Genomic DNA, 27,872 nt, shown 5'->3' with positions numbered 1-27,872 from the left:
TGACTGACTGTGTAAAAGCCTACACACCCAATACCAGGTCATCCTCCTGGGGCTATCTGCCTCAGTTTCAGGAACTGCAACACCTAAATTAAGGCACCCAAGAGGCCAATCTGGCTGATACCCACTGATCTCATTTTATGGAGGCATGATCTGAAATAGTGACCTAGCTCTCACAAAGTCATAGAGGGCGTTAGCAACATTACTAGAATTAGACTGCAACAAAGCTGTCTGCCTGCCTAGATTCACATCACAGCTCACAAAGCTCTTGATTTGGGCATGTTAGGGACCCATGGGAAACCCTTATGTTACAGCCCAATCTGCCCTACAGGCTAATTGTGTTCACATGGTTTATGCTTGCCTGAGTGAAGAGGAAAAAAATGTGACCACCCTCTCAGAGAACTATGGATGTGTGCAATGCAGTCACTATGCAGGCACAGCAGCACCGAGCTCAGTGGAGGCTGGGCAAAGTAGCTTATCCAGCCTGCAGCATAGGTATACCCACTACCTGTGGCTATACCTATCCTGGGAAATCCTGCTTGGAAAAATAAAGACTGCTCCATGCTCTGGCCTCCACTTGCTGCACGCTCATTCACCCATACCCACAATAAATTACATCAATTCTTTGCTTAATAATAGTCCCTGTATCATCTTATAAACCAGCCTGTCGTTGTAGCTCTTCTGGCACTCTGTCGTCTGCCTTCATCTGAGTCTAAGGACAACAGGTTTCCATCTAGGGAGAAGTGGATGGCCATCTGGTCCACGCTGCTTATCGGTTTGTATGTCCGTTCCTGCAGAAGGAAAACAAAAACTCAAAAGACTCAAATTGGGGCAGCCTGATTATTTTAATCAGTACATCACTTTTGCCTTCGGATACTAGAGCTGAACAGGTTTATACTGATAACCAGGCCCATTTACCATTCACACCTGTCACACTGCAGTTTCCACACCAACAGGAAATGAAATAACTATCTGAGTCTAAAAGCTAGTCAAGGCCACAGATTTACAACATAGGGAGAAAAATCAGGGCTATTCCAAGAAAGTCTATCCATGTTCAAAAGAAGGGGTTAGGGTTTGATTCAAACCCACTGGGATCAATGGGCTTTTTTCTGCTTACTGACCTAGACATGTGGGCAAGTTATCTGAGCAGTGACCTGAGGGGTTCCCAGCTCCACTTCCAGCTCCTCCATTCACAGACCAGGCAGCTCAACGTGAGTCTGAGGCTCCAGGAAGGTCAAGACCCCTAGCAGCTTGGAGCAGGACCAGTGCTGGAGGCTGGGTGGTAGTGTTCCTGCCTACCATGTGGGAGCTCCAAGTTCAAGTCCCAGCTTTGGTGACTTGGGGTGAGTGAGCTAACAAGGAAAAATTCCTCTTGCAGTGGAAAGGGGCCCTTGTGTTTTCTCCCTATCCAGGTACTTAAGCCCTATATTTCTTTGTCCTTTGACATTTTGTATTCTGTGACTTTTTATATTTCCCCAACCAGTACTGTTTGCTCTGCTGTTTGTGTTTTATATTTTGTTAACCCTGTCTTTTGTCAACGATTGTAAGTGTCTAACCTTTGTTGAATCCTGCCCCTTGGGCCATTGTAGTGTCCACTCTACCCCCTGATTATGCCTGTTATGTTCCCAGTATTGTTCCCTCATTAAAAGGTATATGGTTAAGTCCCCAGTGGTGGTCTGGCTCTGCTCTATAGGGGGAGGAGAGTCCCTACACTTCCCACAGCGCTTGTGCACCTGCTTTGATCCCTTCAATTGGAGAGGGGGTACCTTTTGGAGTACTGCCCGGGTTACACTAGCTAGACACATTACGGGAGCAGCCTGCACCAGGGTGATGGACAATGTGCCTGCCCTCTGTACCCTACAACATTGCAGGAGAAGCTGGGCTTCCTGCAGCACACTTCTTCTCAGAGCCTCCTCAGGAATCCTTGCCATACACCTTACTCCTGTTAGTGGCTGCTTGCCACAACTTGGCCCTTAATTAGCATTGATTGCACCAGACACATTTTGGAACTCTGATGAAATTTCACAAGCCTGGATCCTGCTGAGTTATAAATGCCCTAGGGACTGTGTAAAGAATCCTCCCTTCCCCCTGACCGCTATTGAATGGAAGGATTTATCGCCTGAGATTAGCTGCACTAATTATGCTCACTGTCAGAGTTGGCTGAGAAACTGTTTTTAGCTGTTTCTGCATGCACAATTATGTTAACGTTTATAGATTTTTACCCTTTGCAACAACCCTTGGAGAACTGCTGTGAGGATACATGAAATAAAATAAAGCCTTAAGAAAAGTCATGTTTCCTTGCTATAAATTAAAGCCAAGCACAAAATCAACAAATGGCAGACAAATCTCAGCCCGGTCTTATCCAAACTCGAATCTGCTGGTCAACAGCACTTACTTTAAAGCTGTATCTGACGATATTCTGTGGAGCATGAGGGTTATTGGCAGTCAGGATGCGTGTAATCTCCTCCTTTAATTCCTTTGGAATAGAAAAACAGGGTCATCGATATAACCCAGCTGTTAATGCTGAAGTAGATAATACAGAACAGGGGTGCTCAACCCCTGGCCCATGTGCCAGATCTGGCCTGTGGTCTGCATTGCTCCCCTGCTGCCAAATTTCTGGACCAATGAGGGGCCAAGACCCTGCATATTAGATCAGGCACCTGATCCCAGCTGGTAGGGGTGGTGCCAAGCCCCAATCCCAGCATATGATGCCAGTGCCAGGCCCCCAGGACCCAATCCTGGCATGCAGGGATGGAAGGGGGTAATGCCAGACCCCTGGTACCCAATCTTGGTGGTAGGGGATGGCACCAGGCCCCCAGGGACTAACCGTGATGCACAAAGCAGAGACCTGGCAGGATGGGGCCCAAGGGCTCAATCTTGGCACACAGGTTTCCAACCAGCCCACAGACTGGCCCCCTGCCCCTCACCTAGCCCATGGGGCCAGCAGGGTGAGCATCACTAGTACAGAAAGATCAGCATGTTCCTTACTTCTACTGTGTTCAAACTGCAGCGGATACCTTACCCAAAGCTTATGCCACCAACTAAACAACATCAATAGTAAAGTTCCTGCAGAATATAAAGTAATATGAAATGTCATGTATGTGATGTGAAACTAGAAGCAGTGGCATCAAGTTAAAGCCTTGTTTGGCAAACACCGCTGGTAGAACATTTATTCTTACAGGCATTTCCATTACCTTGAATGGGACTACTCAGATTCTTTCATCGTACTAATACTGTTGGATACTACTGAGATTGTGACAGCACTTGAAAAGAGCAGGAGGTTTTCTTCACACTGAGGAAGACAGATCCTGGCTTGAAGCATGTACAGTCCCAATGCCTAGAGAACACTAAGCCCTGCAGCAAGTGTTTTCAGTTATTAACAGTGCCATTAATGAGTGGAGGGGTTGGAGGAAACGTATATATTTCTTTCACTGAGCATATGGAGCTCCTGGTGCAACACCACGTGAGGCAGTGCCATACCAGGTTTGTAAGGCCTGCTCTTTGCAACGGGAATGAGGATGGTCTGGAGTCCCTGGCTCTGCAGCTCTGTTAGAGCCATCTTGCCAGGGAATACTGCAGAGCCCTGGAACCCTCCATACACAAGACCCTTGGACTCCTGCTGGTCCCTGGGGTCCTCTGGGTTTGTGTTACAGCTCATGAACTATTCTACAAGGGGTAACAGTCTCCCAGGCCTTATCATCGAAGCTGCTTTTAATGTGGTTTGTAGCTCAAGGTAGTGCTGCAGTTTAAACTGCAGTTATTGCACACTGAAAACTAGCTGAAGTGTCTGCTATAGCAGGACAGCTTTGGGGTTTGGGAAGGTTTTTTGGAAAAAAAGCTCATGAAAACCACATGCGCTGTTTTACTCACCGCCTCGGTCAGCTCCAGCTGATCTGGGGGTTTGATTAGAGTTTTTGCTTGTGCCCATTCATCTTGCCCTTCTCCCACTTCAGTGGACGCATCTTCATCCTTGCATGGAAACAATGAACCCGTTATGCACTGAAATCATGACAGTTCCTTTCTTTACCAAAGCAGTATTCCTCCAGTCCTAGGTGAGGGCACGAGAAAGTTGCTGTTCCTAATCTGACCTGTCCAAAAGATGCTTTGGCCAGTCTTAACTAACACAGAGCTACCTGCCTGGGCTATAAAAGTGCTGGAGAGCTCCAGCTCCATCAAACGAGGTGTGAAACTACTCAGCACTTCCCAGGATCAGGCCCTTGGTTACCGTAGAAGCTAGCTGCCTCATCTGAAAAATCATTTATTCCTCTTCTCAAAACAGGAGCAACACTTTTGACCTCACCTTTGTGACTGCAACAAAAATGATCAGGGACCTGGGAAGCAAGATTGATGAGGAAAGGTTGAAAGAACTAGGGGTATTTAGCCTGGAGAAGAGAAGACTGGGGGGGGGGGGGGGGGGGGGGGGTGGGTAAGAACAGTCTTCAAATACTTGAAGGGTAATTATAGACAGGATGGAGATGGACTTTTCTCTATGGCTGTATAGGACAGGACTAGGAGCAATGACCTTAAGCTGCAGCGGGGGAATTTTAGGCTGGAGATTAGGAAGAGCTTTTTTACTACGAGGACAGTCAAGCACTGCAACAGGTTACCTAGAGAAATTGTGCAATCTCCATCCTTGGAAATGATCAAGAACAGGTTGGACAGACATTTGACTGGGATGGTTTGGTCAGGGCTGGCCCTGCCTTGAGCAGGCGGCTGGACTAGATGACCTTGTGAGGTTCCTTGCAGCCCTACTTTCATGTAATCCTATGATTTAAAGGATGATAGTTTTAGTTCCCTTGATCCTACTGCAACCAACCTCTAAATGAGCCATCATTCACTAAACCAAGCCTGTACAAAAACTCAGTAAAGGACTCACAGTTACTTTGAAATATTGTTGCACAAGCTACAGTACAAATTAGATCTGCTATAAAGATTTAGGCATGCTAGTTTTGGCAGAGGAATGCTAAATATTTTCTTGAAAAGGCTAGGAGGTTTCACACTGAAGCAGAAACAAAAATCTAACTGCCACTGCAATACCACAACGAAGCATTTCTTGGCGTAAGGTACCTGATGATGTCATGACACAAGATTATTAATGGAAAAGTGACGGTCGGCTGCAGGGCTGCGTTTAAATTCTGATTCATTACCAGTATATTTGCAGAGCATGGAGTCACTCACTAAAGAGTTTAGCAGCTTGGGGCAACGTTTCTCTGTTCTATTGAAATATGTAATGACTTGAAGTTCAAATACATCAACTTTTCCTTTAAATACAGCTTTTGTATTTTCCTTTAAATACAGCCTATTACACTACATATCAGTTAGCCCAGTGATGAGCCATCCACAGCACTTGCTCAGGCCAGGGTCTAGCTCTAGCTGAACTGAATGTGCCCGTCTGGGTTTTGGTGGAGTACATAAGATGCCCATTACAGAAACACTGCGTGATATTTATGATGGAGCTGAAAAAAAATCTTCAGGCTCCTTCCCCATCCTACCAAACAGCCAGGAAGAGATTCCACTGGGAAGCAGGAGAACGAGAAGACAACTCCAAGAGCCAAAGACAGCCTGAGGTTCTTGTCGTGCTTTCTGAGTGATGGTGCTCCAGTACAGCTTTGTTATTTATACCGCACCGTAGCAGTACAAAACACTAGACAATTCATTCTAGTGGGCATGCACTTAAGAGTGCTGTATTGGACAAATGCCGGTTTGACCAGTTTGTGTGTTTTAATTTTCATAACAGGAAAGAAAATAAATAAAGGCAAACAGGGAGAAGGACTAGGATTTCTGTCTCTCAAGAGACTAGGGTAAAAGTAACATCGTTAATTGTTGAAGTTTACTCACAGACTGAATCAGGACACTTAGGGGGCAAGTCTATTGTCACTTGTGTGGCTAAACAGCCACGGAAGTAGATTTTTGGCATTACGCGCAGTTTGCAATTCTATTACCTGTGCAGCGTGCACGCACTGAAGACATGACTGGGTAATACCTAACCTCTGGCTAGGTGGCTAACTTACTACTTTGGGTGGCTGGAGAGACACGCATTCAATGCATTTGGGAACAGAGGGGCTATAATCCTTGGTCTCCTACTGTCTGGGCGAGTGCCCTAACTGCTCAGCTACCGGGGCTAAAGCACAAAGGGGTTGTCCTCTGAGTCCATGTAACAGTTGCTGGTCCTGGTTTTTTGTCCAGCTACAATTTTATGACTTGTGATTGTATACTGACTACCTGCATGCAGTGGTGTGCCTGCCCAGCCAGCACGTGGCCTATTGAGCATGCTCAGTGCACATGCACATGCTACACTCAGAGTAACAGAATTGAAAGGTGTTCCTAAGTGCCAAAAAAGCTACTTACACAGTTAGTGAACTGTCATTCAGGCACATAAAGAAACAGAATTCTGCCTCAGTAATAGGATTATCACTCACAATTCAGTGTCAGTTTAGTGTGATGCCATTTCCATACAGAAGCTGATAACTAGGGTGGCAGGGTTTCACCAGACGAACAACATTCCCTCTTTAAAGAGCCAAAAAGGAATACTGAATGGGATCGAGATATGTCATAAGGAGATGACAAGCTGCTTACTTCCAGCAGAAGTGATGAGCCTTGTAAAATGCGTCAGCTGCTGTAATTCACTTAACTCTGCTAAAGTCAGCAGAGCTCGGCGGACCCACATCAGCTGGGGGCCAGCTCTACGCACAGATTAGAAAAAGACACCATCCACAGCACGTATTTGTCTTTCGGCAAGAAGGCTCAAAACATAGCATTGGTCTAACTGTTACGGTTCTGCATTTAACCACAAGAAACCGAGCTCTGCTTTCAGGTTTCTAATGACAGCACGTTCTTTACTTGCAGCTCTTGTCTGGAGTCAGTTTGCATTTTTAATCTTGTCAAGTTGTGGTTTCCCTTAAATGGGTTTTAGTTTAAATTTCCATTTTATGCTCTAATTTCCCAATGAAAATTCCCTTTTTACTGGACATCTAGAGCCACTCTCTATTGCTAAATAAATCTCCATGTCTCCAATTAGACAACGTACGGTTGTGATTCTAATGGAATCGATTTTGGTTCTCAGGGATGCACAGAAATACAGCCGCCTAGAAAGTTTGGTATTTGGTAACTATAAATGAGCACCTTACCCGTTTTCTCGAGAGGCTTCTAGTGGGCTTTGACTGTTGCAGCTTCCCTCCTGAGGGTAGTTGATCACTGTGGCTCTGAAACAAGAACACGCAAAGTGAACAAGGTGATATTTCCAAGCATAACCAGAGCAGAAAAAACGAACTGTAAAGAGCTGGCCAGTGTCCGTAACAATAATAATGGCTGGAGTATCAACAGCTCCGTCAGCCACAGATCCCAATGCCTTCTACAAACTGATTTAAAACTTTAGACAAACAGTCTTAACCCACTGCTGGAAGGCATTCACCTTTGCAATATAGCACAGGAGCTGTTCAGCAGCACGCAGCAACACAATACAATGCTGGCTGATGCTGTTATTTGTACAACTGTTGCCCTTCGCCCTATTCATAAGCCAGGACCCCAGTGTGCTTACTGTTGTACATGCACATCAAACAAGAAGATGGTTCTGGCCCCAAAGATCTTACATTCTAGGTATAAGAGAAGAGACGAGAGGTGGATACAGATAGGATGAGGGGGGTACAAGGAGACCAAGAGACAACGGTGGTCAGCTCAAGAGGTGGTGCACTCAGCATCCAGCAAAATGAACCACTGTCAAGTGCTTTGAAGTCACTGTGATAACGAAGAGTGTTGAGGAAGGATGATGAGAAGAACAATGAAATGACTTGACTGATGTTTAATGGGGGGCTTCTCCCAAGCACGAGGTACAGCATTGCAGAAAGTACGAAGGTGCTTGTTTAACACGTGGGCAATGGAGGCTGGCATGAGGAAGGCACAGACCCTTCGACAGTGAATGAGAGATGAGGTAGGACCTGGATAAGCCATGAAAGGCCTTGGAAGGAAGACATGTAGCTTATGATTGACGCAACAAATTGGGAGGGGCCAGTGATGGATGACAAAACAGGACTTTCTGTGCCAGCCCTCTCTGGAAGATGCTAGGCAGAAAGAATCTGCAAGACGGAGGGAAAGCCTAAATGGACGACCTAGACAAAGGTGCTAAGCCAAGATGATGTCCAGGTTGTGCACTTAAGGGGGTGGACATACAAAGAAATCACCGCAGGATAGAAAGGGGTGGGATTTCATTGTATACCACCACACTTACACATATTGTGAAGGGAAAGCGCAGGGGGATGTGAAATGTTCAGAAGACAAGTACAGGGAGGGATGAGGGGGGAAAGAAGGGAATTCAGGTGGGGTGGGATAGGGTGAATGGAGTGGTTGGAGGACAAGAGCAAACTAGGAGTTTCTGTCTCTGGGGCAGAACAGAAGGAGAAGAGAGATGTTGGAGAACAAAGGAGAAGGAAGCCAAGCCACAGGGCACTCATCTTGGACGTGTCTATTTTCTCTTGGAAGAAATAAACAAGAATCAGTGTGGAAAGCATGGAGAAAGGAGCAGAGAGGACCTGGAGGCTTGTGAGGTCTTTTACCATGGGCATGGGTTTCAGTTAAGTTGGAAACATGGCTGGGGTGATGTAGTTGGGGCTGGTCCTGCTTTGAGCAAGGGGCTGAACTAGATGTGGCCTCCTGAGGTCCCTACAACCCTCATTGTCCATGATTCTAGAAGATGTTTCATGATGGAGATACAGAGGTGAAGGAGGAGAGAAGGACACTGTAGTGGAAAAGGTCAGCCTGGGCACAGAATTCCCACCAGAGATTCTCCAAACTCAGCAGCACAGACGTTGTCATGGAAGAGAGCGGTCAAAGAGTCAGGAATGAAGGTGAATGACTCATGGAGGAATCAGCAGCTGCCATTAATGGGAGGAGACAGCAGAGAAGAGAAGGCCGAGAGCAGACAACAGATCTCAAAAAGAGACAGCATGGGACTGGGGGCTGGTGGGCACTACTGAAAGAGGACTGGTGTTGGTTGAAGAGAGGAAGATGCGAGAGGGAGAGCGACAGGTGAAAATCAAGTCACATGAACAGCCCTTTTGGTGAGTAGCAGAGTTGAGCCAGGTTGAAGGAAGGTGTGAGGCTGAGAAAACATGCACCCGAGGGTTTAGATGGGTCATCGACGTAGAAGCCACCTAGGATGTGTATGGAAGAATCAAAGAGAGCGCCATGAGCCAGGACAGAAAGTGAATAACACAAGGGACTGAAACTAAATGGTAAGTGTAAGTAAGGAGAAGGGAATTATGAAATGAGGCCAGGACACCAGAGCTGTTGTCCCTGCTCTTGCAAAAAATATGCCGTTGGATTGTCCATACATGCCATTACGAAGAGAATACTGAAAGGATCTAGTGAAAAATACAGTTAATGTATCCAGTGGGTGTACTATAAAGAAGGGAACACAGCCTGCCTTGGCAGAAAGATGACCATAATGCTCCCACCTATTATTTCTATAGTTCCATTATCCGCTAGGACTTTGCAAGAGAAATTTGAAGGACAATATTGTTCAGATGAGGACAAACCTGGTAGCACAAATTATACCAACCCAGGACTTTCTTCGGCAACTTCCAGCGGTGTTTTCCATTTGCACAAGATACGCCATGAGAGATGACCCACACCAACACGGTGTCAAGGAAGTTATTTTCAGGAAACGGGCACCTTACAAATATGATTACCAGACAGATCCATGCATTCCTTATGATCAGAACACACAACTAACAATTTTAAAAACTAATCATATCTAAAAAACTGTTTGGTTTTGACTCCATTGTGAGCCCAAGAGTGGAGTTATGAAAGGCTGCAACCTTACCATGCAAATTCCTGACTTTGGAATGGCCAAGCTCCCTACTGTAACAACGTTTTTTTACACTTATATTAAAATTACTGGGATTTCATTCTTTGAAAATCCCCAGGAACCACTGCCTAACTGTTTATTAGCATGCCTGCCAAATGCTGGCAGGATTCAAATGCCTATCAGTTGCAGATCAGAGCATGGTAGAATCCTGCAATTGGAAGGGGCCTCAATGGCCATGTAGGCCACAATTCCTAAACTACCCAGACAGAAACCCACTTCGCCTCCTTTTGGAAACCTCCAATAAAGTAGATCTCTCAACTTTCCTTGGAGCTTGCTCCATCGTCCTGCTGTTTTTTTTACAGTCAGGAAGAACTTTGCAAGTTCTCTCAGAAAACCTAGGTAAGAATCCAGTAATATTTTGCACTTCTATGGCACAGAGCAGTGACCTTTCATCTAAAAACCTCACTGTGGTTCATAAAACATTGACTGTGACTTGCTGCAAGGTAGGAATTATTATTACTTAATGAGAAAAATATGAGGAGGCGAAGAGATTTTCCATAGGTTTCTATAACACCGTGGGTCAGTAGTAGAGCTTAAAAAAAGAACCCAGGAGTCCTGACTCTCTGGTGTTACTCAGACCATGAGACCATGCTGCTGATCTTTACGGTTGCGATCCTTTGGAAGCAGATAACGCGGCAAATGTATTTTAAAAGGAACATATTGAATGTTAATTTAATGCAATTTAAGGAACAAAATTTAAGACAGATTTCCAGCTCACAATTTAATTTAGACCCAATTCAAAATTGAACTGTTAACTTTAAATAGGAAACAAAGCCCCTTTACCATTACCCTCCATAAATGAGTCTATAAAAGCATTTATCTGGCAGTAAAGGCATTGACAAGGCAATTTGAATGTAATTGTTTTTGGCAGTTGTGCATATTTCAATTAGCACAGCATAAAGAGCAATCAGTGAATAAAATGTCTGTAGCTATGTTAAAAAACCAAGCATGACGCCGAAGAAAAGCAAAAGCCTGCCTCCACCAGAAGCAAAGGGAGCCCAGCCCGCTCACCCTCCTCACCTCACGGACACAGCTGAGCGGCCGAAACGTGGCCCGTGTCAGGAGGCAGGATGTTACAGCAGCAGAACTCGCCTGTGAGCCCAGGGGATTTTGCAGATTGTGCAGTGCACATGTCAGCTTTGAGCTTTTTCAGAAGAACCTCACTCAAACGTGGTCTGAAGAAACCGATGCTGGGTTATATCCACTCTGGCCAGCTACCATTGTTTCCAACTTGAGCAAGATCACACTGAAGCTGGTGAAAGGGCAGCTGAAGCTCATCTGGGGTCTCTGTCCGTTCCCAGACACTCCGGGCACAGGTCCGTGTGCTGGGTTCCTGGCCTTGTGCCAGGGGGGTTGCAAACCTGAGCCGCCCCAAGGGGCTCCCAGGGCCCCAGACCCTCCGTGCAGTGCTATATGCACCAACTTCCTGGCCTTGTGCCCAGGGTTGGAGACCCGAGCCGCCTCTGAGCAGCTCCCAGGGTCCTGGCCCATGCACTGCTCGTGCACCAACTGAGTTGGAGACCTGAGCTACCTCAGGAAGCTCCCAGGGTCTTGCTCCATGCACTGAAAGCCATGGGGAGGCCAGCACAACAGAACAGGCTGAAAGCCATGGGGAGACCAGCACAACAGAACAGGTAAGGAACAAGAAGGTAAGAAACAATGGGCCCCTTGGGACTGGGAGCGGGGGGGCAGCAAAGGCGCCAGTCGCAGGGCTCAAGTGCCTATATACTAATGCTAGGAGCATGGGGAACAAGCAGGATGAACTAGCGCTCCTGCTTGCACTAAACACCTATGACTTAGTGGGGCTAACAGAGACCTGGTGGGATTCATCCCACGACTGGACGGTACAGATTGAGGGCTATAGATTGTATAGAAAGGACAGGTCGGGGAAGAAAGGGGGGGGGGGGGGTTGCACTTTATGTCAGTGAGCAATATACATCAACCCTCATCAAGACAGAATCCGAGGCTGAGGAAGTAGAAGGATTGTGGGTTAGGCTACATGGGGGGCAAGGAGAAAGGGATTTGGTGGTAGGGGTCTGTTACAGACCCCCACACCAAGGGGAAGAAATAGATGCGGGGCTCCTGAGGCAACTCTCGGAGACCATAAAAGCTAAAGAGGCGGTAGTCATGGGGGACCTAAACTACCCGGACATCTGCTGGGAGACGCAGACAGCAAGGTCCCATCGCTCATGCAGGTTTCTAACTTGTGTAGAGGACCTCCACCTGACACAGGAGGTGCATGGTCCCACTAGGGGGAATGCCATACTGGATCTGGTATTGGCAACGGGAGATGACATGATAGGGGACCTCCAGATCGGTAGCTATCTGGGAGACAGTGACCACCTTATGATAGAATTCAACATAAGATGGCGAGTGGGTAAGGTAACTAGTAGGGTGAAAGTGCTAGACTTTAGGAAAGCTGATCTCATTGCACTCAGGCGATTAGTCAAGGAAGCACTGCAGAGTAGGAGTTTTGATGGGATGGGTGCCCAAGAAGGGTGGCTGTGCCTAAAGGAAACGATCCTTCGGGCACAAAGCAAGACGATCCCCAAGCGAGGCAAAAGAGGGAAAGGGGCCAGGAGGCTTCCATGGCTGACCAGAGAAATCCAGGGCAGCCTAAGGGCCAAAAGGGGAGCACATAAAAAGTGGAAACAGGGTGAGATCACTAAAGATGAATATACCTCCTCTGCTCGTGCTTGTAGGGAGGCAGTTAGGCGGGCCAAAGCTACCATGGAGCTGAGGATGGCAACCCAAGTAAAGGACAACAAGAAATTGTTTTTTAGATACATAGGGAGTAAAAGGAAGGCCCAGGGAGGAATAGGACCCCTGCTAAATGGGCAGAAGCAATTGGTGACAGATAGGGGGGACAAGGCTGAACTCCTCAACGAGTTCTTTGCCTCAGTGTTCCTAAGTGAGGGGCACGACAAGTCTCTCACTGGGGTTGTAGAGAGGCAGCAGCAAGGCGCCAGACTTCCATACGTAGACCCTGAGATGGTGCAGAGTCACTTGGAAGAACTGGATGCCTTTAAGTCGGCAGGCCCGGATGGGCTCCATCCGAGGGTGCTGAAGGCACTGGCCGACATCATTGCAGAGCCACTGGCGGGAATATTCGAATGCTCGTGGCGCACAGGCCAAGTCCCGGAGGACTGGAAAAGGGCTAACGTGGTCCCCATTTTCAAAAAGGGGAGGAAGGAGGACCCGGGCAACTATAGGCCGGTCAGTCTCACCTCCATCCTTGGTAAAGTATTTGAAAAAATTATCAAGGCTCACATTTGTGAGAGCCCGGCAGGACAAATTATGCTGAGGGGAAACCAGCACGGGTTCGTGGCGGGCAGATCGTGCCTGACCAACCTAGTCTCTTTCTATGACCAGGTTACGAAACGCCTGGACACAGGAGGAGGGGTGGATGTCGTATACCTGGACTTCAGGAAGGCCTTCGATACGGTATCCCACCCCATACTGGTGAACAAATTAAGAGGCTGTGATGTGGATGACTGCACAGTCCGGTGGGTGGCGAATTGGCTAGAGGGTCGCACCCAGAGAGTCGTGGTAGATGGGTCGGTCTCGACCTGGAAGGGTGTGGGCAGTGGGGTCCCGCAGGGTTCGGTCCTTGGACCGATACTCTTTAATGTCTTCATCAGCGACTTGGACGTGGGAGTGAAATGTACTCTGTCCAAGTTTGCAGATGACACAAAGCTATGGGGAGAAGTGGACACGCCGGAGGGCAGGGAACAGCTGCAGGCAGACCTGGATAGGCTGGACAAGTGGGCAGAAAACACCAGTATGCAGTTCAACAAGGAGAAATGCAAAGTGCTGCACCTAGGGAGGAAAAATGTCCAGCACACCTACAGCCTAGGGAATGACCTGCTGGGTGGCACAGAGGTGGAAAGGGATCTTGGAGTCCTAGTGGACTCCAAGATGAACATGAGCCGGCGTGTGACGAAGCCATCAGAAAAGCCAATGGCACTTTATCGTGCATCAGCAGATGCATGACAAATAGGTCCAGGGAGGTGATACTTCTCCTCTATAGGGCGTTGGTCAGACCGCAGTTGGAGTACTGCGTGCAATTCTGGGCGCCACACTTCAAGAAGGATGCGGATAACCTGGAGAGGGTACAGCGAAGGGCAACTCGTATGGTCAAGGGCCTGCAGACCAAGCCCTACGAGGAGAGACTAGAGAACCTGGACCTTTTCAGCCTCCGCAAGAGAAGGTTGAGAGGCGACCTTGTGGCTGCCTATAAGTTCATCACGGGGGCACAGAAGGGAATTGGTGAGGATTTATTCACCAAGGCGCCCCCGGGGGTTACAAGAAACAATGGCCACAAGCTAGCAGAGAGCAGATTTAGACTGGACATTAGGAAGAACTTTTTCACAGTTTGAGTGGCCAAGGTCCGGAACGGGCTCCCAAGGGAGGTGGTGCTCTCCCCTACCCTGGGGGTCTTCAAGAGGAGGTTAGACGAGTATCTAGCCGGGGTCATTTAGACCCAGCACTCTTTCCTGCTTATGCAGGGGGTCGGACTTGATGATCTATTGAGGTCCCTTCCGACCCTAACATCTATGAATCTATGAAACCACTCGTACACCAAGTGCCTGGCCCTGTGCCAGGGGTTGGAGGCCTGAGCTGCCTCGTGCAGCTCCCAGGGTCCTGCTCCATGCACCGAGCTGTGCACCGACCCTGCGCTCCTCAGCAGCGGGGCTGGGGACATGGCCGCTCGCCACTCCCATCTGGCAAAGAGGTCTTCGGGCTCCCTAGGGGTGCCTCACATCTGGCCAACCCCCTGACTGGAGCACACCCCCTAGCCTGCAGGTAACACTGCCACCACCCAGAGTCTGGACTGATCCTGGACCTGTGCCCTCTTGAAAACACAGGCCTATTATCCCTTGAGGGTACCTGACCCACTGCAAGAACTTGGGGTGCTTCCCTCAGTCTGAAGCACAAACAGCGGGCTTCCTTAGTCAGCCGAACTACGGGGACCTCAAGGCATAATCTAGCCCCTCTCCCAATATGTCTCCCATGCTAGGTACAAATGAGAATGTTATTGGTTACAAGGAGTAGGTTTGGAATAGGGAACAGGATAGAGCAATATCAGAGAAATCCCTTAGAGCAAACAGTGGCATGGTAGCCTTTGATCATGCATCTGAGTTACTGCAAGCTATATATCTAGTTAGATCTCAGGTAGCTTGCTCACAAGTATCATCCAGAGGCAGGTGGAGATTCCCTCTGGAGGCAGGTAGTTCATTGATCATGGGTTTCAAGACAGAACGCAAATTTCAGATGGCCAGCTTCTCTGAGAGTTTTCATCATGGCTGCTGCCTCGCCTCCTGGGCAGTCCTTAACTTCTGTAGACCTTATGACCTCATTTACCTGATCCAATGAAGGCCAGCAACTGTTGGCTGCCAGCCAACCAATTTGAAATGCATCACTGGTTGCTGGGTAGGCTGGGCAGGGTCTTTAGCCCCCTCCCAGTCAGGTTGCCCTCGCTTGGAACAATAGGGAATTTAAGCCCCCCCAAGGTGTGTGAGGCCAGTCACATAGGCAGAGAGCAAGTTTCCCACCTCCTTCAGGAATGTATCCAGTTCAGGTTACAACTCAGGGTTACCTGGGGCCCACAGGATGTCTGCCCTCTGTAGTGACCATGGTAACCAAATTGTCACATAGCAGAGTTTGGGGAGAGACAAGGATGGTATTCTGCCACACTTCATAATGCCAAAACCTGTAGTCCATTATAAGGTGCTAACAGCTGCAACATTAGATCCTTTATCAACAGAAAACTTTCAGTGCGGTCCAACCTGCACTACCAATTTCACACTTTCTGTGTGTGAGATTTGGTTCATCTTTAAATCAAGTGTCTGAACTGCTTTATATTTTTTTTATTATAGAGGAAAAAAGATCAAAAAAAAAGGAAACTACTGGCAGTTTCCCAAGTGACACTGCTGTGTATTAAAGGACCACTGTCAGAGTGATGTTTGCATGGGACAATCCTGTTCTTCCATCCCTGAGCAAAGTAGGGGGCTGGAGGAAGTGGCATGACAGAAGACACAGAAAGCATGTAATGTCTTAGGTAAGCTGCACCGGCATTGTTCGACGAATGCATTTCACTTCTGTCCTGTAAGGGGGTAATAATAGAGGAGTCCCATCTTCCTGGGCTCTTCAGTCCTGTGCAGGCTATCCCAGAGGGTGGGTCATGGTGATTAGGAAGCAGGTCTGAGAACCACCAACTCGCTTCACTCAGAGCACAAGAAGCCTTCAGTCCTTACCTTCCAACGCAAGGTGTACAAACCTCTGCACCTTCTTTCCATACCTCGGACCAATCCAAGCTTGCTCTCTGGTCATTCTCAGCATTTGTTCCTCACCTCCCTTTTGAGGCCTGCCAGAGCCTGGGCCTGCACATTTTTTCAGAAGACTTTTCTATTTGAGCAAGCATTTAGCAAAGAAAACCAGGCCCAGATGTTGTCTCATAGATCTCTGGTTTATTTTGTTATTGTGTTTGCCCCTTTTCAATTATTCTGTTCTCTTACGGTAAGCCACCCTGAGCTTTTGTTGGGAAGGGTGGCATATAAATCACATAATTAAATAAATAATACAGATTGTGTATAGTTTTTTTTAGAACCACTTTATCCTCCTCTGCAGATCACCTCTAAGTTATTGATGGTGGTGCTTGTGGGTAAATCATTTTCTGTGTCTGAGGAAGCAAAATATCTGTTCCCCAGGGCAGCATTCATGCAAAAACCAGGACTGGACTGGCTTGCAGCCCTTGGGATGGGTTGTGGCTCCAGAGACCTTTCCACAAGGCAACAGCACCCATTCTTCAGGCCCAAATTCTGACTGATAGAATAGTCAGGGTGCACAGCAATGCTACGGCACGCATCATCCTGCGCAGAGCAAAAATGTAGAGGAGCAGACCCCACCCCAACATTGCGTAGTGCTTGCTGCCGGCCATACATGGGGTGCAGAGCTAGACACTCCCCCTGCACTGTAGGTTATGTAATCATGTCCCCTTGGGCAAGGCAAAGCTCCTTACTTTGATCAAGGCATGAAGGGCTTGATCCTGTTTTGCTGCTGAGATGTCCAAATGGCATTTATGCAGCTTTCAGACATGTAAAGTCAGTCAACGCGGCTCCATTTTGCCCCATGCAACAGCCTGAATTCTGCTAAAACGTCTCCTCCTTACTCCATCAGAATAAATTGAACGCTCCTCAATGAAAGGATGAATAGTCATAGAAAATGAGGGCTGGAAGGGACCACAGGAGGTCACATCTAGTCCAACCCCCCTGCTCAAAGCAGGACCAGCCCCAACTGCATCATCCCAGCCAAGGCTTTGTCCATCTGGGTCTTAAAAACCTCCAAGGATGAAGACTCCACAACCTCTCTGGGTAACCTGTTCCAGTGTTTTACTACCTTTCTCATGAGAGAGTCTTTCCTAATATCCAACCTCAACTTCCCTTGCTGCAGCTCGAGCCCATTGCTCCTTGTCCTGTCATCTGCCCCCACTGAGAACAGCCCAGCTTCATCCGCTTTGCAACTGCCCTTCAGTAGCTCTGGGCCATCCTGGGTGAAACAGTCTTGTCTCTAGCTGTGCATAAAGGCTGCCCGTTGATGAGAGAGCACCGCGATTCTGCAGGCTTCACTCTCGGGGGTGCACGAGTCCTGCGCCTGGCTGCATTGTCTTGAAGCAAACACAAGCCAAGGCAGGGATGCTGTAGAGCTATTCACACTGCAGCAGCTGCATGCTATGGCCAGATCAGCCCAGTGCCAGCCCCAGGCTATCAATGCCACAGGTAGATGCTGCACCCCAAAGCATGCTGGTGGAGCCATTCCAGCTCGTGCTCACAGGCTGCTGACAGACATGCAGACCCCCACGCTAGCTCACGGTGCTTTACATAAAGCACCATGAGTTCAACCCCCCCTTCCCCGCACCCAACAGAGATTTGCCTGTTGGGTTGGAGGGGAGGGGGGAAATCAAGCCTGCCTGCAGGAGCTCAAGGACCCTGCCTGCAGCTGAGTAGCCACCTCTCTCTCCCAGCCCTGTTCCCCCCCTCCCCAGCTCTGGGGCTGAACGCAGGGAAGGAGGGAGGAAGGGAACCAAGCAGCCAGCTGGAGTGTGCCCAGGCTGAGCTGGAGAGGAGGTGGGGGTGAGGAGGGCTATTAGGCGGGGTGCTCCCATCCACCCCGCCCCCCTCCAGCTCAGGCCAAGCAAACCCCAGCTGGCAGCTCCCTTCCCCTCTCCCTTCCCTTCTTGCTGATAGCCTGGGTGGCAGGGCTGGACTGCATCAGCCCAGCCCTGATGGCGCCACAAATTAACCCTGGGAGAAGACAAGGTCTAAGGTGCTTCGAAGTGGAACGCCTTCATCCGATCCCTCATTTGACAAGGGTTAGTTTGTCACGCGATTGGACACTTTAAAAACGCTCTGCAGCCGTGCACGTGTGTCACGGCATGGCTGTAGAGTGCTTTCAGGGGGCCGATTGTGCGACAAACGTAACTTCTGTCCTGAGACCTCAGTTACACCAGAGGCTGACTGCACAATGGGTGTGCTGCTCAAGGGCAACTTGGTCACTATACCTTACTACTGCAGGGTAGACAAAACTTCAATAAGGTCTCAGTCTCAACCTTTTTAGACTCAAGGTCCCCCTCCTTAGACTCCAACCCCCTCAGAAAATGCCAGCTCTTCACTTCCACTCATTTCTTGACAACAGAAAAATACTAGAGCAAGTCTTCTGTGGCAAAGAACTCAGAAAGCTCACAAGAGGTCAGAATGCTTTTCACTCCGGAGTCCTATTGGAAATCTCTGGTGCTTTATCTTGTGCATCGTGTTTTCACACCTAACAGTGCTAATATTGTGTGGCACTCCACAACACCCTAAAAGGATCTCAAGGCACCCTGGGGTGTTACAACACCCTGGTTGACAATCACTGCTTTAGTTGCAAAATGAAAGGAGATCTTTTTTTAAATTATATCTTCATATTTTCCCAAGCAGGAAGCAACTGTGACCACGTGAAACCTAAGAGCCTTCTCCTGCCTTTGTTTCAAGGTAATCGGCATCATCACAGATCCTCAGAAGAGGTAAGAGGCTCCAGACCAGCTATGAACTGACTGCGCAGAGGAGTCTTCCATCATTGACTCTTCTGTGAAATCCTATGAAATGTGGACTTTCATTTCTACCCAGGAAAACCTTTACAATCTTTTCTCCAATGCCTGATGAAGGGTGTTTGTGCCTAAAAGCTTGCAATTAAAGATTTTTTTGTGCAAAAATCTTGTTGGTCTAATAAAAGATATCATCTCTACTGCAAGTCCTGATCGCCTTTAGTTGTAAAATGAAATCTAAGCAAAGTGGCCTGGACTGCCTGGGCTGCAGGTCCAGCCTGAACTACCACAGACCTCAGAGGGAGGGGAGAAGCTGGTTGATCAAGCTTTAAACGAGCTTCCCCAGCGCTTAGAACCCAATTACAAACTAATAAAACACCTGTCACCAGATGACAACAGCCCCAGCCTTACTCGGAGACCACTATAAACCATCCCTGCTCCCTTCCTACTCCCCTCACTAAATCTCAAGCACAAGACAATGAGATGACAGGATTTAGCAATCACAACGCGCCTGCTAAGTTTACTTTATCTTCCAGCACGCAGGCATGATCACTCCTGCTTCCCGGGAAGGAGGGCACAAAGGTTAGCATATAATTTGACAAAACAGATGAACAAAGTGGCTTGTAGACTTCTGTGGGGAGGCAGGGCCGTCAGTTAGAGGCATTGAGAGCTGACATTTCAGCAAAGCAATCTAGTTGTTTCCTGCTAGCTTCTTAGTCCTGGTTTGAATGTTAGCAGCCTCCATAGTAAACAGCTGCTTGGTACAATGAGCACACTAATGTTACATGGAAGCAAAATAACTTCTGGCTTTCCCTGAAGCCAACATCAATTTACACACGCCAGGGATGCCATTTTAACAGCAATTTGCCAACAAGTTTATTAATCTGCTCACTGAGAAACATTAAACTAAGTGTTCGGTTTACAAGAATGGTTTAGTACATACTTAATGCCAACAGGCACCTTTGCAAACCTCTCCTTCTAGGAAAATAAAATCTGCTTGGCTGTTGCTTGCGTTTTATGGAAAGCCTTCTGTGTTTCTCTTTGACAAGTTCCTTGGATAGAAAAGGGAATCACTTATATGGCAACAAGCACAAGCCCATGTGCCTAGGTTAATGAGAAACATCTTGCTGTTCAAACCAATAAGCCTTTCTTACAGTGGGAAAATGACCCGCTGCTGACATTGAGAGCCGACACATGCAGCTGAACTGGGTTTGAACTCAGTGGAGATGTAGGTGCAAACAAAGAGACGATGCACCCTGCACTGGTTCAGGAACTGTGGTTAAACCCGGCTTCACCTGCATGAGGATTTATCTGCCCAGGGTTCATTTCATCATGAAGGAAAGGCCGTACGATGCTAAAGCCACAAAGCAGAGTATTCTAGATGCGCTGAAGTTGTAACCCTGTCTCTGCTAATACTTTACTCACCTTAATGCCACTCATCGGCGAGCAACATCTTCTGTTGGACTTTTTAAAATCAATTTTCTGAACCCATGTGTTGTTGGCCACTTGTTAGAGACCCCCTGGGTTCTCTATTCCCAGTCCTGCCACTGACTTAGCACAGGTCCAGAAGGAAGTTGCATAAGACCAGTTTTTCCAAGAACCTCACAATTAGTTGCTTTGCTCAAACCATTTGGGGCCTGATTTAACAGAGTGCCTGATACTCCCATTAACTTCATTTTGAGCTGGGGGTGAAAATATCAGCACTAACCTTCTGTGCTTTCCCACTCCCACCTCCAGAATGGGTCCATTATTACTTACTGTACCTCACAGGAATGCTGCGAGACTTGATTGCCTGCTGGGCACTTTGAGATGAAGGATGTTATGAAAGCACAAAGAATATTATTGCTTTTTTATTAACACAGATGCATCAAGAGCACAATGACTTAGCCACACACAATTGTTTAATACATGTTGAACGCCTTATAAATCTATTCATGAGCACACAGATACAAGGAAAATGGGTCACAGGCACCTTTGACTCCAATTAAGTCAAATGGATCACCTTGAAACCCACTGTGTACATACCTGAGGGCAAATCAGCTACAGGAATAGCAGTTCAATCCGAGGAATTGGAGGGGTCCATCCATTCACAGATGGAGACCCAAAGAGAAGGACAAGGAGAGTAAAGCAGTAGGATCAGGCTGGACACTGACACAAAGGCTCAAGTCGCCAGGATGAGAGGTCAGAGAGCAATTGTGCATCAAAGTCAGAGAAGGGAGAGGCATGATGGGGCCAGAGGGATGGTAGGTAACAGCCATCTGGAGAAGCAGAGAGAAGAAATGATCAAAAGCCATTTGAAGATGGAGCAGATGTTGGATATGAGGGTGGGACTGGGACTGACAGGAGCGAAGAGGGGAACCTGACAATGACCGGGCAACTTTCTGAGCCAGGGCGATGGGCCCAGAAAGAAAGCCTGGCTATGAGAGGAGAAGAACAAGTTGAGGGGTTGAGGGGAGATGGAGAAAAAGTGGAGCTCAGGAGAAATGAGGGAGGTCTGGAGAGATGTGGAGCAAAGGGACGGCAGTGGATGCGCAGGATGAGGGAAAGCCACAGGGAGGCAGCAGATGGAAACAAGACACAGCGCGAGGAGGCAGCACTGCAGCCAGCTGCGCTTTCTGCATTGACACTTGGCAGAGAAAGGAGGGGCGCAAGGGGGATTAGAGACTCAGGACCTTTGATACACGTTTTCAAGAGAAACCCACTAGCCCTTGACTCACCAACTCATTTCTCATGCGCCACCAGGCATCAGCAAGGGGCAAGTGTGGGTCCTGAGCCTGCAGGAAGCTCTGTTCAGGCACAGACATCACGTCCCTGCTCACAACTGACATAGGCTGGACTTGAGCCAGGCACCTATGTCTGTCCTCTGGAGCCGATAACCTGAGCCCCCACAGCAGGGCCATCAAAACTGGCAGGCAGGAGGCATAAACAGGAAAGTCTATCACGCAGGCTGTGGTGATTTACAAGGAAGTAATTCTGCTGAAGGTTACCTGAGACGGCATAAAAGCCGGAGAAGGAACTTCGGCGGTTTGCGAGATCTCAAGAACCCCAAGATAAAATGGCTGTTACTGCAGCACATTTCTGAGACTTTTCAAACAACATATGGATCGGAGACTTTGCACTTCAAAAGAGTGAAAGTAATGACAATATTTATTAGCATAACAAAAGTGCTAGCAATGATTGAAAACACAGAAACTGCACCTGTAAAAATGAAAGGAAGGGATCGTTGTCAGAGCCAGCCTGAGTTTTAAAGGGATTTTGAATTATTCACAGTATGATTATTAATTATTTTCATAACTTTAGCATAAACATCCCCATTATCTGGTACTGAGGGTGATCTCAAGTTATGAATTTCTGGATAATAGAGCCCTTTGGGACCTGCTCTTAATATTGAGTGCATCGGAAATGTCAGAGATAAGTACTCTGTTATCCAGGAAGTTCCTCTTCTCCATACACAATGAAGTAAGTGTGCTGTGCAGGGGGTAGAGGCTCATGTGGTGTGCCACCGGTTACCAGAATCAAAGAGCGTGTGGACTTGTGTCATCAGGTCTGCATGGACCTCATGGCCCTTGCTCAGTGCTCAGGGTTGCCTACCCCCTGCATCTCCCTCTCATCATCATGCAAAAGGCTCTTCTCTGCCTATCTTTGTGCCCTGGTCCTGGGGGGTTTGTCATTAGGTCCCTGCCCTGCAAGCACTGGTCACCTCCAGTGCAACACCCAATCGGTGCATTGCCATCCAGCCGCACCTACTCAAATCATGTCTCAGTAATATCTTTCCAGGCTCATCTCCTCACCGTCATGTCCCTTTAGTACCCTTGAAGCAAGGGCCAATGGCAGGCCAGTCTTTACTCCACCCCAATTCTGCAACTCACCAAAACAGCATAAGCTGATGACTCCTCAATGAAGCCATGAGCATGGCACCACTGTGGTATCATGGAGTCTGCTGCCACTTGCCTTTTTTTGGCAAGATAAAAATCTTGGCATACATTTGTGTAGAGGATACCAGGTTCCTGCTCAGATTCTGGCTGCATTAAGTAATTCGCAAACCCTCCATTTATGGGCAAACACTATCACAAGATCTCCTGGCACTGGCCATGATGGCCATACAACAAATCAGAAAGAGGAAGATCAGCAGAGGTTTTCTGTGATTATGGGTCATCCTTCTGCTTCTTCCTTATCTCAGATGTGTCAAGAGAATTCCTCTGGGCAACATCCACTGCCTCCCTGGATTACTTCACGGAGCGATGTGCACTGCTCCAGCTTCTCTGATCACTATTCCCAATGGGCAGCCTTAGGCTGAACTTCTGGCCTTCACTCCTATCCCTGTTCTTTCACTTGGTAATATGTTGTTTTTGAGGCTCTGTTACCTCTCTCCTCCATTGCAAAGACAGCGTTTTTGTTCTCCATAGGCCAAAGCTCACTCTCCTGCAATCCGAATAGGGAGAAATCAGCAGTAAAACTCCTAGCAATTTCAATGACGCAGGTGCTGATATGTAAACCCTGGTCTGCAACACACTGCATGTAAACAGATTCTTTTGCTTGCAAAATATCTAATGAAGGCCACACAGTTCTGGGTGGGCTCAATGAGTTAAGTGAAAAACCAGGACTTTAGAAAACAAGTTTCTCAGGATAGGGTTGTCTTTGCCCTCAAAGCAGAATGTAGATTCAGGCAGGCAGAACCTAGTTTGGCTCTCGTTTGTGCCCGGTACAATACTGAACACATCACTGGCACATAATAAAGGCTGCACTCTACCATCTCTCCTCACCTTGGAGTATTATCTTACTTACTATTCAAGGGAAACAGTATCTCTGGCTACTCCCTAGATAATTTTCTGTCTGGTTTGAAGTCATATATTATAACTGCTGGGTGGCAATGGTGTAAAAACAATCATCGTAGCAACAGCTGCCGCCTGAAATGTAATCAGAGAAGCTGGAATTTTTTTTTCTACATCTTGGAGAAGGACGGTCAGAAGATTTACGAATGTAGCGATGCCAAACTCCTGAAACCAGACCAGTGATGTGCAACAAATTGCAGAAGGTCTTGTGTGACAGAGCCTCAATAACTGATGGGAGCCAATGTTGCTAAAGACAAGAACAAACAAGCAGCGCGCGTAGCCCAAGGAGAAGTGCTAACTCACCTCCATATCTTCAGCTAACTTTGAAGTTAAACTACTCAGCTCCGTGCAGGGCTGCATGCCTTCACCTTTCATTAACTTCAACGGGAGATGCAGAAGATGAGCAGTTTGCAGGATCACTCTGCAAGCCTATATTGACTGTGTTGCTGTTATCGTTGCTAGTTTTCCTTCCTAAGCTTTCTGTGCCTTCGTCAGCAAATATTTTTCCCTTTTTATGACGTGCCAGGAGTGTTTCATTTAATGGGACGTGGATCAAAAGTTTAGATCCACAATTTAGATACTGCAACTTGTAAGATCGAACGTATAAAATACAATCTTGCTATGAAGGGGGGCAGGGCATTTGTAATCTGAGTGAAAACTGTTTGTCCTTCAAGCTCACTTGCAGGATTTTAACATCAACTATTACAATATTTTGACGGTCTGAGAAGAGGAAAGAGAGCCTGACTCAGGTTTTGATCCTGAACTGCGACACATGCGTGTACAAAGCCTCACTGAAGTTGACGGGACCCCAAGCAGCCCACGTGCATGGGTCACAACATATGATCTGGGCCGCCCTGGCCACACCGATAAGGACGTGTCCTGCTGGAGACGGGGAAGACAGGGCAGGGATGGGTCATTCTCCACGACCGGTTTGTGATACTCCTCCTCTTAAAGCACCTGCTATTTGACACGCTCAGAGCACGAGCGAGGCCGGACGGACCCGTGGTCCGACTCCGGACGGTAATTCTTATGTTCTTCATGTTTATTTAGAAACTATAGTGATGCCAAGTCGTAATATCTCTTTACGGGCCGGTGATGAAATAGATGCAGGCGTGTTGGTGTGACAGGAAACACGATGCTCAGACTATGCTGCGACACCACGCCCACGCGAAGTCGCTACGTGACGACCCGGCGCAATCAGGATCCCAGCTGCCCCTTTAAGAGGTAAGCGAGCCGAGCTATGATGTCACACCGTGGCACGGTGACGTCATGCCACGGCACGGTGATGCAGCCGCCCAGAGGGGTACATAACCCGAGCAGAGGGAGGCACTGGTGTGATGTGAGGGGGAAACGTCACGAGGTAGACATCCAATGGAGGGACCAGCCCTGTGACGTCACTCTCCCGAGCAGTAACGTCACGCCCCACCAGGCGGTGACGTGGAGTGGCGGGGGTGGACGCCCCGCCCCCCGGCCCTTACCTGCAGGCGCTTGTCGCGCACCTTGGCCGGCATGTCAGCAACGGCCCCCGGCTCAGCCGCCGCTCCCGGAAGTTGATGCCGCCTCCATGGCAACGGACCGGAAGTCCCTCACGGCCCCCCCCCTCCGGGGAAGCCAATGGTACATCCCGACCTCCAGAAGAGACGTGGTCTTGCCCGGGAGTGGAGCCTGCGCGCCAGTAGGTGACTCGCCCCGTTTGCCCCGCCCCTCATGAATGATGCAGCAGGGGGGTGGGGCCTGAGCGCCGGCCGGGGAGTCGCTCGGTTTGCCCCGCCCCCTCATGAATGATGCAGCGCAGGGGCGGGGCGCGGCGCCGGACCCGGAAGCGGAGCGGCTGAGTCACCCCGGCGGCGCGGGGATGAGGCAGCAGCAGCGCGGGGCGGCGGCGGGCGAGTCCCTGCCCGCCTGAGGCGCCCGCTCCCCGCCCAGCCCGCCGGCACCATGATGGAGGAGATAGACCGGTTCCAGGTGCCCGCCGTGCGCGCCGAGATGCAGCCGCTGGTGAGGGGCGGGCGGGCGGGTCCCCCCTTCTCCTCCCCTCTCCCCCACCCCCGGTGCTGACGGGGGGTTGCCCCGGGATACGCACCCCGCCATGATGTCATCCCTTTGTCGGGGCGGGGGGGGGGATGGGATTACGTCACCGTAACGGATTAACGGACACAACGGTGCAGCTCGCGGGGGGGAGGGGGTTACGTCATGGGGATGACCGTGGGGCTTGTTGGGGAGGGGGTTGCGTCATGTATTAACCGAGGGGCTCGCGGGGGGGGATTACATCATGGGGGTGACCGAGGGGCTTGTGAGGGGGACATCATGGGGGTGACTGAGGGGCTCGTGGGGGGGATATCATGGGGGTGACAGTGGGGCTTGCGGGGGCGGGGTACGTGATGGGGGTGACTGAGGGGCTCTTGGGGGGGGGACATCATGGGGGTGACCGAGGGGCTCGCGTGGGAAGGGGGGGGACATCATGGGGGTGACAGTGGGGCTCGCGGGGGGTACGTGATGGGGGTGACAGTGGGGCTCGCGGGGGGTACGTGATGGGGGTGACGATGGGGCTCGTTGGGGGGGGGACATCATGGGGGTGACCGTGGGGTTTGCGGGGGAAGGGGGGGACATCATGGGGGGTGACCACGGGGCTTGAGGGAGGGGGGGACATCATGGGGGTGACCGCAGGGCTCGCGGGGGGTGCTGTGCCCATGCTCCGGCAGCACGGACCGCGGGGTCCTGGCGGGAGGGTGTCTCCCCTCACCCACGCAGGGTCAGCCCAGGCTGCGCTGGGGCAGGAAGGGACCCCCCGGTCGGACTGGGGGGGTTGCCTTCCCCTGCCTGGTGCTGGGACCTTTGGAGCTGTGCCTGCCGCAGCCGCCCTGCTCTCCCCGGAGCCGGGCCAGGGCCGAGTCTCCCGTCCGGTCGAGATGAGCGTTGGGATTACGTCTGGGCTGGTTTTCACCGGCCGACCCTGCCTAGATGTGACCTCTGCGGTCCCTTCCAGGCCCGTTTCTCTGATGTGACTCCGGGACGTGTTTCCGTGGATGATTGAAGACCCGCCACGTGGCACAACGTGTGCAGACCCAGAGCCCGGTCGGTCCCTGGGACCCCCTGATCCTCTCTGACCCTGCCGTGTTTGTGTTGGGTATCAGCCCTGACGGTGTTTTATGTTACCAGGTTGCAAATTGCAGCCTGTGCCCAGCTGTAGTTAGTGGTATCTCTGACGGCCTGCCCGTAGGCAAGAGGCAGTGAGTCTCCTCCTACGTGGAGGGGCTTGGTTGGCACCGCATCTTTGTGTCGTTCTCCCTTTGAGACGTGTGAGTGTCTCTTAAAAGCCGTGTGCATCTGACGGCGAGGAACCCAGCTGTGCAGGCAATAGTTTTGCTGTATTTAGTTTGCCAGTGGTGGTGGGAGGAGGGATGGGGTGGAAGCGCTGCTTGAATTAAGCTGTGATTGAAGAACTGCGGGAACAGCAGCGGGGCGGTGGGAACGGAAGGCCCCAGAGCTTCATAGCAAGGACCCCATCAGCAGAGAGTAGATTTTTTTTGGCCCGTTTTTCCTTCCCTCTTGCTCATGATTGTGTCAATCCCACGGCAGCAACAGCTATCAAGTGTGATGAAAAATAATGCATCTTTGTTGTCCTGTGAGATCCTTATAGAAAATGGAAATAGACAGCCCAACGTGACTATCTTTGTTAGTTAATGGTCCGCCTTGCGAGCCTCTAGAGTCAATGCAGGATGAAATGCTGAGAGGACCGTGTCTCAGTATTTGTGCATAGAGATGGCACTGTGAAGCTGCAGGTGATGCTCCATATTACATTTTATAACAGTCAATCTCTATTTAGAGCTGCTCAAGCACTTGTTTGCATGGAGAATGCAGGTCATGTGCAAAGAACCATTATTTATATCAAGTAACTCGACACAAACTGGGGTTTTTTTAACCATCTGCATGGCATTTCTGTGGCACCGGGGAGTGGAAAAGTTTTAGTTTGGTTGGTTTTTTTAATTATTTTTTCTTACTGCATATCTCATCAATTGAGTTTAATTATGCAAACACAGATAGCTGAAGTGATGGCTACAGTACAGTAAGAAACCCAAGGCGGGGTTTATAGAGGAAT

The 27,872-nt window shown here is 49.2% G+C and overlaps 2 protein-coding genes across 6 annotated transcripts in view; one reads left to right on the top strand and one right to left on the bottom strand.

Annotated features, from left to right (window-relative positions):
• Nucleotides 1-25,401, bottom strand: part of DNAI1 (dynein axonemal intermediate chain 1) — a 214,096-nt gene extending 188,695 nt beyond the window's left edge. The window contains exons 1-5 of one of the 4 annotated variants that reach the window (XM_019480027.2): nt 25,252-25,401; nt 7,125-7,199; nt 3,868-3,966; nt 2,393-2,473; nt 662-788 (exon numbers count right to left, since the gene is read on the bottom strand). In XM_019480027.2, coding sequence (XP_019335572.1) covers nt 662-788; nt 2,393-2,473; nt 3,868-3,966; nt 7,125-7,199; nt 25,252-25,284 — 415 coding nt within the window. In that variant the 5' untranslated portion in view covers nt 25,285-25,401. Of the gene's footprint in view, nt 1-661; nt 789-2,392; nt 2,474-3,867; nt 3,967-7,124; nt 7,200-21,658; nt 21,816-24,076; nt 24,211-25,251 lie in introns of those variants that run through there. The other 3 variants (XM_019480028.2, XM_059725327.1, XM_019480026.2) reach the window with 3 other exon arrangements.
• A 98-nt stretch (nt 25,402-25,499) lies between these two features.
• FAM219A (family with sequence similarity 219 member A) overlaps nt 25,500-27,872 on the top strand; it is a 126,822-nt gene continuing 124,449 nt past the window's right edge. Inside the window, exon 1 of one of the 2 annotated variants that reach the window (XM_006269952.4) lies at nt 25,500-25,771. In XM_006269952.4, the coding sequence (XP_006270014.1) occupies nt 25,712-25,771 (60 nt within the window). In that variant the 5' untranslated portion in view covers nt 25,500-25,711. The remainder of the gene's footprint in view (nt 25,772-27,872) is intronic. The other variant, XM_006269951.4, reaches the window with a different exon arrangement.

The sequence above is a fragment of the Alligator mississippiensis genome, chromosome 3, assembly GCF_030867095.1.
Source record: "Alligator mississippiensis isolate rAllMis1 chromosome 3, rAllMis1, whole genome shotgun sequence".
Lineage (NCBI taxonomy): Eukaryota > Metazoa > Chordata > Crocodylia > Alligatoridae > Alligator > Alligator mississippiensis.
This window is presented reverse-complemented; position numbering and strand designations above follow the sequence as displayed.